Below are 12725 nucleotides of genomic sequence, written 5' to 3'. Positions count from 1 at the left end.
CCAGTCATGTTTATTTAAACATAAAAACACCATAGGAATTCCCCCCCCAATATTTTCTTCTTTAAACTGGCATGGACATAATATTAAATAAGATTTCAATCACCATATCAAAAATGTTATTATTTAAAATGTTACAAACTAAATCTAATCTAAGATTTTGCCATAACATCTTGGACAATCACTGAATCTTATTATAGATTTCATTCATAACATTTGGATAATTACTGATTCAAATTGCCTGCTAAAAAATATATGTACAGTATGAATGCATGTTTACAAAGACGATGTTTTTTACATTAAGGCTGTAACAACACTGGAGAGTTAAGTAATTCTCTTACATGCACTCTCCAGTGCTACACATTCTGACCACTGAAGTTTTTTTTTTTTTTTTACACCCTACGTTGTCAGCCTTCCTATTACTATTTTCTTAATTTTTGGTTTCCTGTTGATATGTAATTTTGCCAAGGTGTACTGTATATTGTTTAGGTATGTTATGTTTAAGGCCCCTGTTTTCTACTGTAGAATAAATAAGCTCAAGCTGCTGTGAATTAGATCCTGTATTAACAATTTATATAAATTAAGTTTCATTTAATTAAACTTGCAATACATTGTATAGAAAGTTTATTTGCCCAATCTATGCAGCTGCTCAACACAAGTTGTCTTCGCAAAAGATTAATAGGTTTAAAATAAACAAAAAAACATAACAAAAGTAATTAGGACTTAATAGTAAAAAAAGTGACATAAAAATAAAAAATATGTCAGAATTTAAATCTGTTCATAGTTTTAAAAACGTTTCATAGACTGCACATCCTTTAGAACACTGAATATGTATCTAACATACTTACTGGCAATTTGAAAACACTAATTATCAAGTCTTTGGACTGTGGGAGGTAACCCATCGAACACAGGGAGCAACCTCAACAACCTGACCCAATTCTCAAACTACACCCCTGTGCCCCAGCTTATATCCAGGTTTATTTTATTTTTAGAGAAGGCTATTGTTTGGCTACTGCATAATAAAGGCACACTAATTTATGACAGCACATGGCATTAACTGGCCAATTTATTTAATGTAGACCACTGTACACCAAACACAGGAAACCAAGCAGTAGCAGTTACAGAGTACAAGTAAAAGTAGTGTAAATGCAAAAAATAAAAAATAAATAGATCATGTGACCCATCACATTAGGTGATTTGTCATATTTACAGTAAACCTATTCAACTTACCAACTAACTTGATGTGATGGGTCACATACAGTATGCAGAGATGCAGAGTTGTTTTCATCAGTAAGGTTTGTTGTCCTTTTGCACATGACATCCATGGCACATGATTAATAGTTATTAGAAAAGGCAGGGTGAGGTTATGACCCCTGACCTGTAATGTAAGCAACATCTGCTCAAAAGATGTCACCAATTTCCTTACCAAATCATCTCTCATAAACCCTTCCTCAGTGGGAGAATGGGAGAAAACTATGCTGTAAAATAACAAGCAGGATAAATCGCACTGCTAAATCAGCCATAGGCTTATATTGGACGTCTTGGTTTGAGATGGAAGTCTGGGTTAAGTAGCTGATGAATGGCTTGGAATGAAGTTAGCAGCTTTCCATGGCACTTTTGTAGTTCTAATTATAAATAAATGAATACATAAATAAACCAGGGGTGGTTTTCCAGCCATTAATTATATTTTATTACTATTGTTATGTTTATTTATTTTTGACTTTTGCTAAATAGTGCAATAAATTCTGATTGCTGACTAATGCAATTTTTAAAATAAAATGAAAGACAGTGCACACCAAGCTGTGAAAATTCAATGCAAGGGATGAGTAGTTTGTTCTAAGATTGCTATATATCTGCTAATGTTTAGTATATCGATAAAGAACATTAGCTAGAGTATGTGTGGCCAGATAAAGCACAAATCAGAACCACATGTTTAAAAATAAAAACGTGGATTTCTATTTTCCTATCTGTGACTTTAATGAAGGATACCTTAATTTAATCAGGGAGCTAAAGCTAGAAAGTTAAATAACCACATTTTATTCTTCTAGGAGTATGACACTATTAAAACTTTATTTTTAACCTTGTCTGGAAAACCACTCCATTTAAGTCTGTAAATGTACTGCTTAAATGTCTTAATGCTCTAATTCTACCCATGATATTTTCAAGTTAAAGATGTGCCTATATGAAACATTCACATGGTACAATTCTTTTTTAAAGGTCCATAACACAATCCTCTACAAGTCAGCTTTCTAATGAAAATCAGAGCATGAGATTCTTTATCCTTACACAGTATCCCCAAGTATAATTTTAAAGGACAGTAATACATGTACAGTTTACAGCCCATTCACCTATAAAACACTACAACAAGCAAATCTGCATTCATTCTTTAGGCTGTTCCAGCACTAGCATTACATAGGGAAGAATTTAAGGAGAATCACTGCACAAACAGTCTATTGAAAATAAAAATAAAACACTCATGACATCAACCACAGAGTAATCAATCATTATATTGAAACAGTGTGAAACTGTAAAGACATTTCTTTATGGGACTTGGTGATTTATGATGGACAGTTTCTCCTAAAAACAGAAAGGAAGAAAGAAATAAAAAGGATGAATGATGAGAGTGGAGGTATTTAAAAAGACAAATTAAAATATTTGTGTCTTCTTTCATTTCTTTTTTTAATCTAAAAACTAGTGTACTTAATACTTGGGCAGTTTGACATGCACATGACAATTAATCAACACATTTTATTTTGCTTAGCTAGCATTAGGGTCCATATATCTAGGGGTTAACTTTTTTTTTTAGTTTAAAATACCAACATAAATCAAAATATTTTCATTGGTTCTTTAATTATTGTGCAAAAACATTCGTATGAACGTGTTCATATTACATAATTACCTGATTGATTAAAGCATAACTGGAGAGAGGTTAAGGAATGCTTTTACTTATATTTTTTCAACAGGGATTTTTCAACTGGGGTTCTCACCTTACAGTAGGAATTAGCACCTCATGGAAAATGTCATTTTGTTAACTGATCAAGAATCATACAAGATTAATGAAGGGGTACCTATGGCCAAATATACATTAATTACAACATGACACTTTTGTCAGGAGCAAAGCCTATAGAGAGTATTTATCTTTATAACAATGACCTTGGTTGTTGTCATGTTAAATTAAGTATTTGTGTCACCCTTGTTTAGAGCCGTTTCCTGATGATTTCTCTTTTCTCTTCTCAGAAAGCCACTACTTCTCAGAAACGTCCTTCAATAGATTGGCACAAACTGTTGTCCTTGTGTCCAGCAATCTGTCCATGCTCGTTCAACAACATACGTGCTCGTTTGATGAGTGCACAGATCCCCTGTATTCTGATGGTGCCCATTGTTAAGATGTGTTGATTGTTTCTATTATGTGACTGTTGTCACATGCACATAAATAGTCTGAGAATTAAAATTGAACAGTATTTTAACTTTAACTAATCATGTAACAGTAATCTGTACTCTGAGATGAGTTACTTTTCCTATGGTAAGATGATTGAAAAATAAGCTTGCATGTCGTCTTTCCTTTTGCCTATCAAATAGCACTCTATACACCTAGAGAAATACTTGTTTTCAAATAGGTGAATGGTCCAACATGGCATGCGCATTGTATTGTGAACCAGGCAGAGAAAAGTTTCCAATTCAGCATAACCACGTTAAATGTAAAAACAGACAGATGGGTGCACAGATGTGAGATTTGAATTGTGAAAGGAAGGATGTATATCTGTGTGCCACCAGGGAGGCACTGGATCCTGTGGGTTAGGACAGATGGATGCCGGATAGTAAGGGTCCATGATCCACCAATCAGTAGGTGGTTTAAAATACAGTACTTCTCCTGTGAATGGTCCTGGCAGCCTAAGAGATCAGGACTGAAAAAGATCAATAATTATAAATTAACATCAGCCTTGGACAAATAACATTTTTGTCTTATAAATAATTATATTTATAAGTTCTACATTGTCTTTACAGTTTTAAAGTCTGCTTTAAACAGGATCAGCACAAGTTGCTGATGAAATGATGGTGTACAGTATTGCTACTTTTGCTCTGCATAAGCCATTTCCTTCTTTTACTGCTTAGTTGCTGTTTTTGTGTTCAAAAACAAGTCATCAATTATACGGCTGAAGTAACACAACAGAGGATGTGACAGTTAAAATTAAAACCATGGCATTTATTTAGTGAAACATTGCTGTGAAAACTCATGAAAAGTATAGAATCCAATAATGATGCCATTTGTGTTCCCATGACTTGTTGTATAAATGTTGTATATTTTGTGTAAATCTACAGCATTTTCCAAAACTTTTTCTTATTTAGTTATTCCCCTTTACTATAGCCCACAATTACCTAACACCCAGATCAATTAATTATATACAATAACCATTAAAATTTTGTGTTATCAAGAGAAAGTATCATGAACCCACAATGGCACTATGGAACATGTACCCTGAAAGGAGGCAGAATTGCTTCAATAAAGAGACGCCAAATGTTTTGATGCCGAGAGTAACGTGATCACAACTGAGCCAACTGTTTTTCTCTAAAGCATTTTTATTTCTGTGTGTGTGTATTTGTGCTCGCGTGGGGTGGGTATGTGTTTGCAAAAGCACAGAGGTACAGTAGGTGTATGTGTGTGTGTGTGTGTGTGCTAGCACGGAGGTGTGTGTCCTACACAGCAGCCCCTTTCCCCCACCCCTTCTTCCTCTCCTCACTCTGGTCTTAACCACTACAGCTAGGATTCTTTTGCAGTGATTATTTGCGCTCCAATCGGCATGATGATGTCCTCGATAATAATGATAATAAATATATAAATCCTTTTTCAAGCTCTATTTTTTTTACATTGCAGCAAGACGCAATGGCTGATGGAATTTTTTTTATTTTTCATTCTCTTTTCTGGTGAAGTGAACACCTGTTGTTCACTCGTTTCCTAGAACGTTTGCAGTTCACTTTAAACTGAACATTTTCGCTGCGGCCATTTGGAACGCACCTATGCTCTCTGCGTCAAGCGTTCAGCTGCTTGTACTCCGCTCTTTTTGAACATGACAGTGGGTAGGTGAACAAGAAACACACCCATTAACTAACTGTTAACTGTTGTTGTCAAAAAAGGCATAGGTTACAGAACCTGTCGGCTTTACGTTACTACACTTTTCAATGATAAAGTGCAGGTTACATTGTTTTATTTTTACTTTTACTTTGTATTAATTATTTTATATCTGAATATTTTGGGGTTGTGAAACCCAATGTTTCCATTATTTCTTAAGGTGGAAATTCGCTTTGATATATGAGTGTTTTGATATCCAAGCATGTTCCAGTCCAAGGATTCACTGTATTACATTGTGCCTGAAAATAAATTGTGTTTCCAAATAAGGCTTGTTTGTAATTACTTCATTAAAAATATTTTTTATAATACAATCGGGTACAATATTGTGGTGTGGGCGGGGCGGCGGCTGACGACCAGCATGCCTAGCGGGGGTTTCTATGTGTTCACCCTGTTAAGGGTGTTTGGGGTAGTGGCTTCGGCCCTTTTTGTGTGTGGAGGTGTGTGTGACCTGTTGAATGTGCTCCTGTTCATGCTTAGGCTGAATTGGTTGTAGGTTCTCATGTGAATGTGCTGCTCATGCTATACACGCTGTGTGCAAAATAAAGTACTCCCAGCCATTGCATTGGGCAGCAAATAAGCTCACTCGTCTCTCCAACATCCTTTCCGGTGGTAAAAAGCTACAATATTTTCAAGAATATTACTTTCCTCAGAAAACATAATCAGAAACATCATCATCACATGACAATGACCTGTTCTGCTCTGGAAAAAAAATAAGTAGAGACCACTGCAATTTAAAATTCTGGGATGTCATCAAGAGGAAGAGGTCACAAACCATCAAGTAAAGCTGAGCAGTCTGCTTTTTGGCAAAATTAGTGGTATAAAGTTATGCAACAGTAATGCAAAAAAAAAAACCTAGTGGAGAGAATCAGGGTTATTCCAGTAAATACTTATTTGTTAATGTTATTTAGTTAAATAATTAACACAATTTATTTATAAATTATTTGCATTTTGTTTTATTTGAGTTATTAAAGCTCTGCAAATACTGCATGACCTTGGGTTATTTTGATGTGTTGTGATGATGTCATTTCCTTTAAATATACACTATATATACAATATATATTTATATAATATAAATATAGTTATATTTGTCACCAGTTCACAAAAAAAAGAAACAAAACTGTTTATGTCAAACAAACTTTTTTTGTTTTGTTTTGTTTTTTGTAAAAAAACATAATCATCTGATTATATTGGGTCTTTGTATTAGGTAAGAACCTCAGACGAATAACATATAACCTTTTTCACCATCTAAATTTTTACCATGGATGACTAACCAAATTGTCAGTAAACCAATGTTACAACAGGAAATTATGCTTGAGCCTGCATGAAAAGAGCCTCACTTGTGAAGCAGCAGAACTGAAATGATTTTTTTCCCCCCCCACAAGGGATAGGGTTCTTTAGGCACTTAGGGACTGATTATGACAAATACCTTGAATTGCTCGTGTGTATCTTGTGTGGAAGATTCTGTTTCCCTGACAACTACGGCCTTGGTTACCAACATGTCAGGATGTTGTTGCTTGGCTTCTTTTATTGCCATGGCAAGTGCCTGTGAAAAAAGAAACTATCAATTCAAAGCAATCCATAAGCCCTAAAGAATTAAGTAATACTTTTCATGTTTACAACACAGGTCTGTTTTACTAGTTTAATTATTTTAACTTGCTTGATCTTGGTCAACATCATCATCTCCAGTTATGATAATCCTCTTCTCAATTCTTGTCTCCGAGTATCCTCCTTTTACTGTCTATAAAACAAAAACAAAACAAATGGTAAATAATGCGCTCACTCACTATCACCAGACTTACTATGGTTAAAGGTCTATTGATTTTTTACTAAAATTTGTGTTGTAAATTATGTTGTTTTCTACTGTAGTGTTGTTACTTTGGTAACATGTGTTGTGGCTGATGTCACATTCTCTGTTACAAATAGAGGAGACCCAGAACCCTCTCTGGCCAAAGATCCGAAGCTCACCTGTCCAAGAAAACAATAGCATTATAATTTTTTCTAAAAATAGCTAACGATGAATAAAACTTACACTAAAATGTAAAAACTGAAATTGAGCCTTCAAAGTAAAACTATGTTAAAATATGCATAGTTTTTTTTTTTTTTGTTTGTGTATATTTATGTGGACATTAGGTTTTTATTTGTCTCAACTCACAGCTGCTGTCTGTAAAAAAAATGTACAGGTGCTGACTGGATTGGCACAACAGAGTGACGCATTATTATATTAATTCTTAGTTGTCAGCCAGTTGTAGGTATTAATGGGGAATCTAGTTATCTATACAGTACTTCATTAGCACATGCCATTTTACTAAGCGGGAGTTAACAAAGGACTTTATTTGAATGCATATCCTGCTGGACCTTTTTTTTTTCTCTAAGCCGTTTTTCCGGTCACATCGATTTTACCCAGGTGAAAAACTGCATAGAAATTAAAAAGATCTCTGCTCCACCAAAAGGCTTAGTGTCATGTTCTCGCATCTCAATTCTCAATTCAACATTGCTATTATGAAATAGTCCTGAGTCATTTATCAAATAATAAACAAAATATTATCAATAAAATTATAATTACATAGAGGATATGGTAATAATACTTTGCAGATAGGAATCTCAAAGTTAAAGTACTTACAACAATCATATTTTTTTACAAATCGAAAAGATTATTACAGTATATTACAGTATATGTGCAGTGATATACAGAGATGCCCATAAAAATGTACACACATTTCAACAGTTCGTATCTATGTCATTTTTTAATTGAATTATGGCAGCAATGTGTAACATTATGTTTCCTCTAAAGATGTCAGTTGTCACACCCTTGTTTATGCTATCATGTAACCATTAGAATAGTGGCATATATTTTTTATTTTCATTTTCATCGGACTGGACAGACTGGCCTTTGTTCCTTTTGAGCATCTAAGAGCCTTGGGTGGCCATGACCCTGTCACCAGTTTACTGATATATAATTAATAATCAATGTTAATGTGTTTATGTTCTGTGGCGTTACTGTTATGGCTGATCAGTGTATGCTAGATTATGTTTGGGAATACTCACAGGAGAGATCCTTTCTGTCACTGAGAACGGGGCTTCACGCAGACCACTCATACCATGATCCTATAAGAGCAAATAATCTAAATATTACATCACTACAAAGATAATTATAAGAAGTATATTCCTTTATTAACTTATATTTGTTAACTATAATCTGGGGAGTTCATACCACTATGTATTAGTGCACAAGTGGAAACATCCCATTTATGCCCACTCCATTAAAGGCCTAACCTTCTTGTGTTCATGCGACCATATTTGCTCTATAGTTTATAGTTTTAACATATTTGGAATCACCAATGATTTGGAATTTTTATGTGAAAGGGTAAAACATGTATACCTGGTCTGTTATCTCCATTATGGTTGTGGTAACTTCTGATCCATTCGGCTGCGTCTCAATCTTGACTTCTGTTTTTCTTAGAGATTGAGACACAATGATGTCACTGCTCTCTCTGCTATGAAGCTGTACAGATGCTGTGTCTGAGCCATCTTGTCCTACTGGCTGGATTTGAAGATCTGCAGATTCTTTTTTTAATGCCTGAGCAGCCTTCACTGACCTTGGAGCTTTTTTTGGCACAAAAGGCTTAAAAGAAAAAGGAAGAGAGAATAACAAAAGGTCAAGTCCTCCCTAGGACTTAAGTAGAAGGTCAGCGTCTGCTAAAAACTTAGCAGTATAAAATGATGCGTGATTTAAAAAAAAAAAAAAGCCATGATAAACATAACTGAATTTTGAAATTAAAGAAACCAGACCTGGACGGACTGATATTCGACTATGGAAGACAGCATCATATGGAATAGAATGAGAATCAATCATGAACTGAAATTCCCAAGTAAATTCATGCTTTGATTTGATGGCCTGTAAGATGCAAAAAAATAAATCAATAAATAAAAAAAAAAATGAGGTGATCAAATACATTTAGGCTTCTCTCCAACTGGTAGTAATGTAGTTTCTACTCGAGTAATGTACGGAAGACTATATACCTCAGGTTTACGTTGCTCTACAGGCTTCTGTTCTATAATGGGCTTTGGTTCTTCCATCGACCTTAAGAATTCAGCAGGTTTCTCATGCGGAATGACAATGGGCTCACACCCTAGCAAGAAAGCTGGATGTGCTGGGCGGTCTGAAACACAAAGTTCAGGCGAGAAGTCCTTCTCTCCTAGCTCTGACATTCCTCTGGAGAACTCTTCCATCCCTGTTTGAAGGTCCATGAGGACAGTAAAGTCTACCTCAGCCTCTAAACTGGAAGTGGAGCTAACAGTGATGCTTGAGCATTTGCGTTCAATGCCCAGATGGGTCTCTTTGAGATACAGATTATCTGGATCAGGGTCATCCTCAGACACTGATCCCAGTCGCCGCTCCCATGGCTCTCTCTAAAGAAAAACAGAGAAAGGGTAAAACTTTAGTGGAAAAAATTAAAGTATATGGTGCACAAAATGTAACACTAATGTACCAAATCAATGTTGTGTTGTAAAAATTGCCAGATCTAATTAACATAAATACATAAAGACTTCCTTTAAGTCTATCTAAAAAAAAAATCTTACCATAATAGTTTGTTACTGACATAATATTTTGCCCATAACAATATCAATATGTTAATTTGTGTCATATAATTTTACAAACAAAAGTAGTTTTAAACAGTTAGACTGTTACAATTAAGTAGTCCAACTATACTAATGTAGTGGTAATGTAAATATTTGCTTAAACTGAAAAGATGAATTCAGTAAAATGTTCTTCTCAGAACGGGTACATGTGTGTAAGAGAACTGGGTCAGATATATGCAGGGTTTACTCTTAACACTATTAGCAGAATTGAGAATGTAATTTTTTTTGGCAGAAATCATAACAATTTATATTCTTAGGGGTTTCAATAGACTTAAAAGGCTTGGCTCATTTTGTGTATCATAGTTGGGCTTATTGTGTGATAATATGTGATTTATATGAATACGTGCAGTCAAACAAAAGTTACTTGCCCCATAGCTTTTTTCAGACACAATGGGACAAATTACTTTTTGTGATTTTGACAGGAATTTTTATGAGACATGCAATTCAATGCATGCAGTTCATGATAGCAAAAATGGGCCAATAGAGCTTTTGGCATATAACTTATATTTATGGACTAGCAAGATGCTGCAAGTATGATAGGTACTTGATGAGTGGAAAAATGAGGCACCTGAGCTTCCTCCTGAGGTTCCGCATGAATTGCTGGGGTGGGAAGGGGTTCCTGGTGAGATGAAATAATAGGAAAAGGAGTCCAAGTTAGAGCCATGAGGTTTCAGGCAAAAGGGCTGGACAGCATAATGGATCCTGAACTAATTACTCTGCTTAAGCATGACCCAGCTACACACAAATATTTAGAGATGTAAAACTCCAAAACTACATCTTACATAGTAGCACAAATCAAGATATCCCAATCTTCCAAAATTACCAACCAATAGCTTCAATAATCATTCATGGTCCAATAGAATCTGCCTACTTAACTATTTGTAATGGCACAAGACACATACCCAGTGTAGAAACTGTAGCTTACACAGGAGCTACAAAACCAAATTTTCCTTACATATCAGCAAAAGTCAAAACACAAAGTAATAAAAACAAAAAAATTCTCCTGAAAACTTTTGGTTAGTCCATCAACATCACATGCTCTTGAGAAAAGCATTCAACTATTACTTAAGCCTTTTACTTTACAACACTATATAGTTTCATTTAAGGAATTGCTTTAAATGAATTAAGCCTACCCCTAATTCCATACTCTGCTTAAACGTAATTAGCCATTTGTGGGCGTCTCCCTTCCGAAAGCCCCTATGTTTTACTGAATAAAATTTTAGTGTAATAGTATGCAATATTTTAATTCCTAGCAACAACAATTGCCTTTTTAATATAGAAAAATTGTACCAGAGAAGGGCTGTTGGAAGGAAAGGCCATATGTACAGTGGTTGTTTAAAGCAAGCATAAAGCTTAAAGCAATGAAGATTACATGAAAGATCCTATGAGCTGTCTTATATGTGCAAGCAGATGTTGAGCTGTGGAGAGAAGGGAAAGGAAAAAGAAGTGGATCCCTATCCAATCAGTCATGACATAGCATTTTTTAATCAGCCAATGGTTATTGGTAGAAGTGGGCATTTCACCCATCTCTCCTCAGATACATGTGATTATGCTGTCGAGATGTATGTACTTAAAGGTTAAAACTATAACATAAGGATGTGAAAATTCATGCGATGCCTATAGTTCCTGTGAGAGACAAGCAGATGCCAAGCAGTTGTTACCGATGATTTCTTTTGAGCTGATTCTAAACTGGAGCTCTTGAGAAGGCTGTAGCTGGAGTCAGTAGGAGAAGACTGTTTTGATCGCATCTCTCTTGACTTCTGGGACTTTACATGAGAATACAGAGGAGTCATTTGCTCAAAGCTAGAAAATATTAAGTTTGATGGGAAATCAGACAGTGGAGAAGTATCTTCAAAGCACACAAGGTCCTCATCTGCACTAAGTCTTTGATCAGATTTGTCTTCTGTATCTTGAAATAGTTTCCTGCATGTTTGTGGTGGGTGGATAAATTTTCTGCTTTCCCCAACATTGCCATTAGCTGTGTAGTTTTCTTTTGGAACTGCTGCAGTACTATCCATGATTAAAGACATACTTGGCTGTGTGGAAAAAGCTTGCATTTTTTCAATTGCAGATGATTCCTCTGACTTTGTTTCTTTTGTCTTATCAAATAACTTTAAATACATTATGTCTCTTTCGCTTTGATCTTTGACTCCATATTTTCCTTTTAGTTTCTTGGACCTCTCTGGTTTCAAGGGAACTACTCGTTTTGGTTCTGGTTCAGGTTCAGCAGCATTACACTTAACTGAATCACTGTTTAGAACTACCTTGTTTTCAGTTGTTGTGGATTTACTAATAGCTTTGTTGTCTGTACTTTCCAAAAATTGTCTGTCCCATCTGTTTCCATTACAAATATCTCTCATATGTTTGTCTGTTACTGCATTGGGAGAAACCTCACCCTGGATTCTCTCATCATAATTCCAAAAAACTAGGTTTACATTATCTTCTTCATGGGTTTTGCCAGTATATCTTTTTTCAGGCCATTGAGTCATTCTTGAATAGTCATCATAGCCATTTGTGTCCATATTGTTCTCCAAATATTTCTCATGTGGAAGTCCATTGTCATTTGTCCTCTTGCCAACAGAATGTAGTTCATGAGTATGCTCATTCTTCATTGCATAATTTTTGGTTCTTTGAGGCTTTTCAGGAGATGGGATGGAGAATTTATTAGATTTTCTGCTATGGTTTCCCAATGGACCCACATGAGTCATACAGATTTCCCCATGATCTTCTTCCTGCTGAGTGAGTAGTGTCTCTATTCTAGCAGGGTTCTTGTTCCTTTCCTCTTTTGAACTGAGGGTCAGGTCTGTTTGACAACCATCTTGCTCCTCAATAAATATGGGCTCTCCAGAGGCCTATATGTCAATATAAAGTGAACAGTTTCAATGACTTGTGCGTTTTGTTTATACAGACTGTACCACCAAAAATAAGATGTGCTGTAAAGTGAAAGTCTGATGCAGGT

The 12725-nt window shown here is 35.3% G+C and overlaps 1 protein-coding gene across 2 annotated transcripts in view; it reads right to left on the bottom strand.

The window, feature by feature from the left end:
• Window positions 1-1026: 1026 nt before the first annotated feature.
• The window catches only part of si:dkey-178k16.1 (protein 4.1), a 70788-nt gene continuing 59089 nt past the window's right edge, over window positions 1027-12725 (bottom strand). The window contains exons 16-23 of one of the 2 annotated variants that reach the window (XM_053482469.1): window positions 10335-10385; window positions 9146-9535; window positions 8505-8747; window positions 8171-8230; window positions 7001-7090; window positions 6783-6863; window positions 6552-6668; window positions 1027-3902 (exon numbers count right to left, since the gene is read on the bottom strand). In XM_053482469.1, the coding sequence (XP_053338444.1) occupies window positions 3897-3902; window positions 6552-6668; window positions 6783-6863; window positions 7001-7090; window positions 8171-8230; window positions 8505-8747; window positions 9146-9535; window positions 10335-10385 (1038 nt within the window). In that variant the 3' untranslated portion in view covers window positions 1027-3896. Of the gene's footprint in view, window positions 3903-6551; window positions 6669-6782; window positions 6864-7000; window positions 7091-8170; window positions 8231-8504; window positions 8748-8914; window positions 9021-9145; window positions 9536-10334; window positions 10386-12725 lie in introns of those variants that run through there. The other variant, XR_008356106.1, reaches the window with a different exon arrangement.

Source organism: Clarias gariepinus, chromosome 22 (genome assembly GCF_024256425.1).
Source record: "Clarias gariepinus isolate MV-2021 ecotype Netherlands chromosome 22, CGAR_prim_01v2, whole genome shotgun sequence".
In the NCBI taxonomy this organism is placed as follows: domain Eukaryota; kingdom Metazoa; phylum Chordata; class Actinopteri; order Siluriformes; family Clariidae; genus Clarias; species Clarias gariepinus.
The sequence above is the reverse complement of the archived record's forward strand: the minus strand, read 5'-3'. Positions and strand labels throughout refer to the sequence as shown.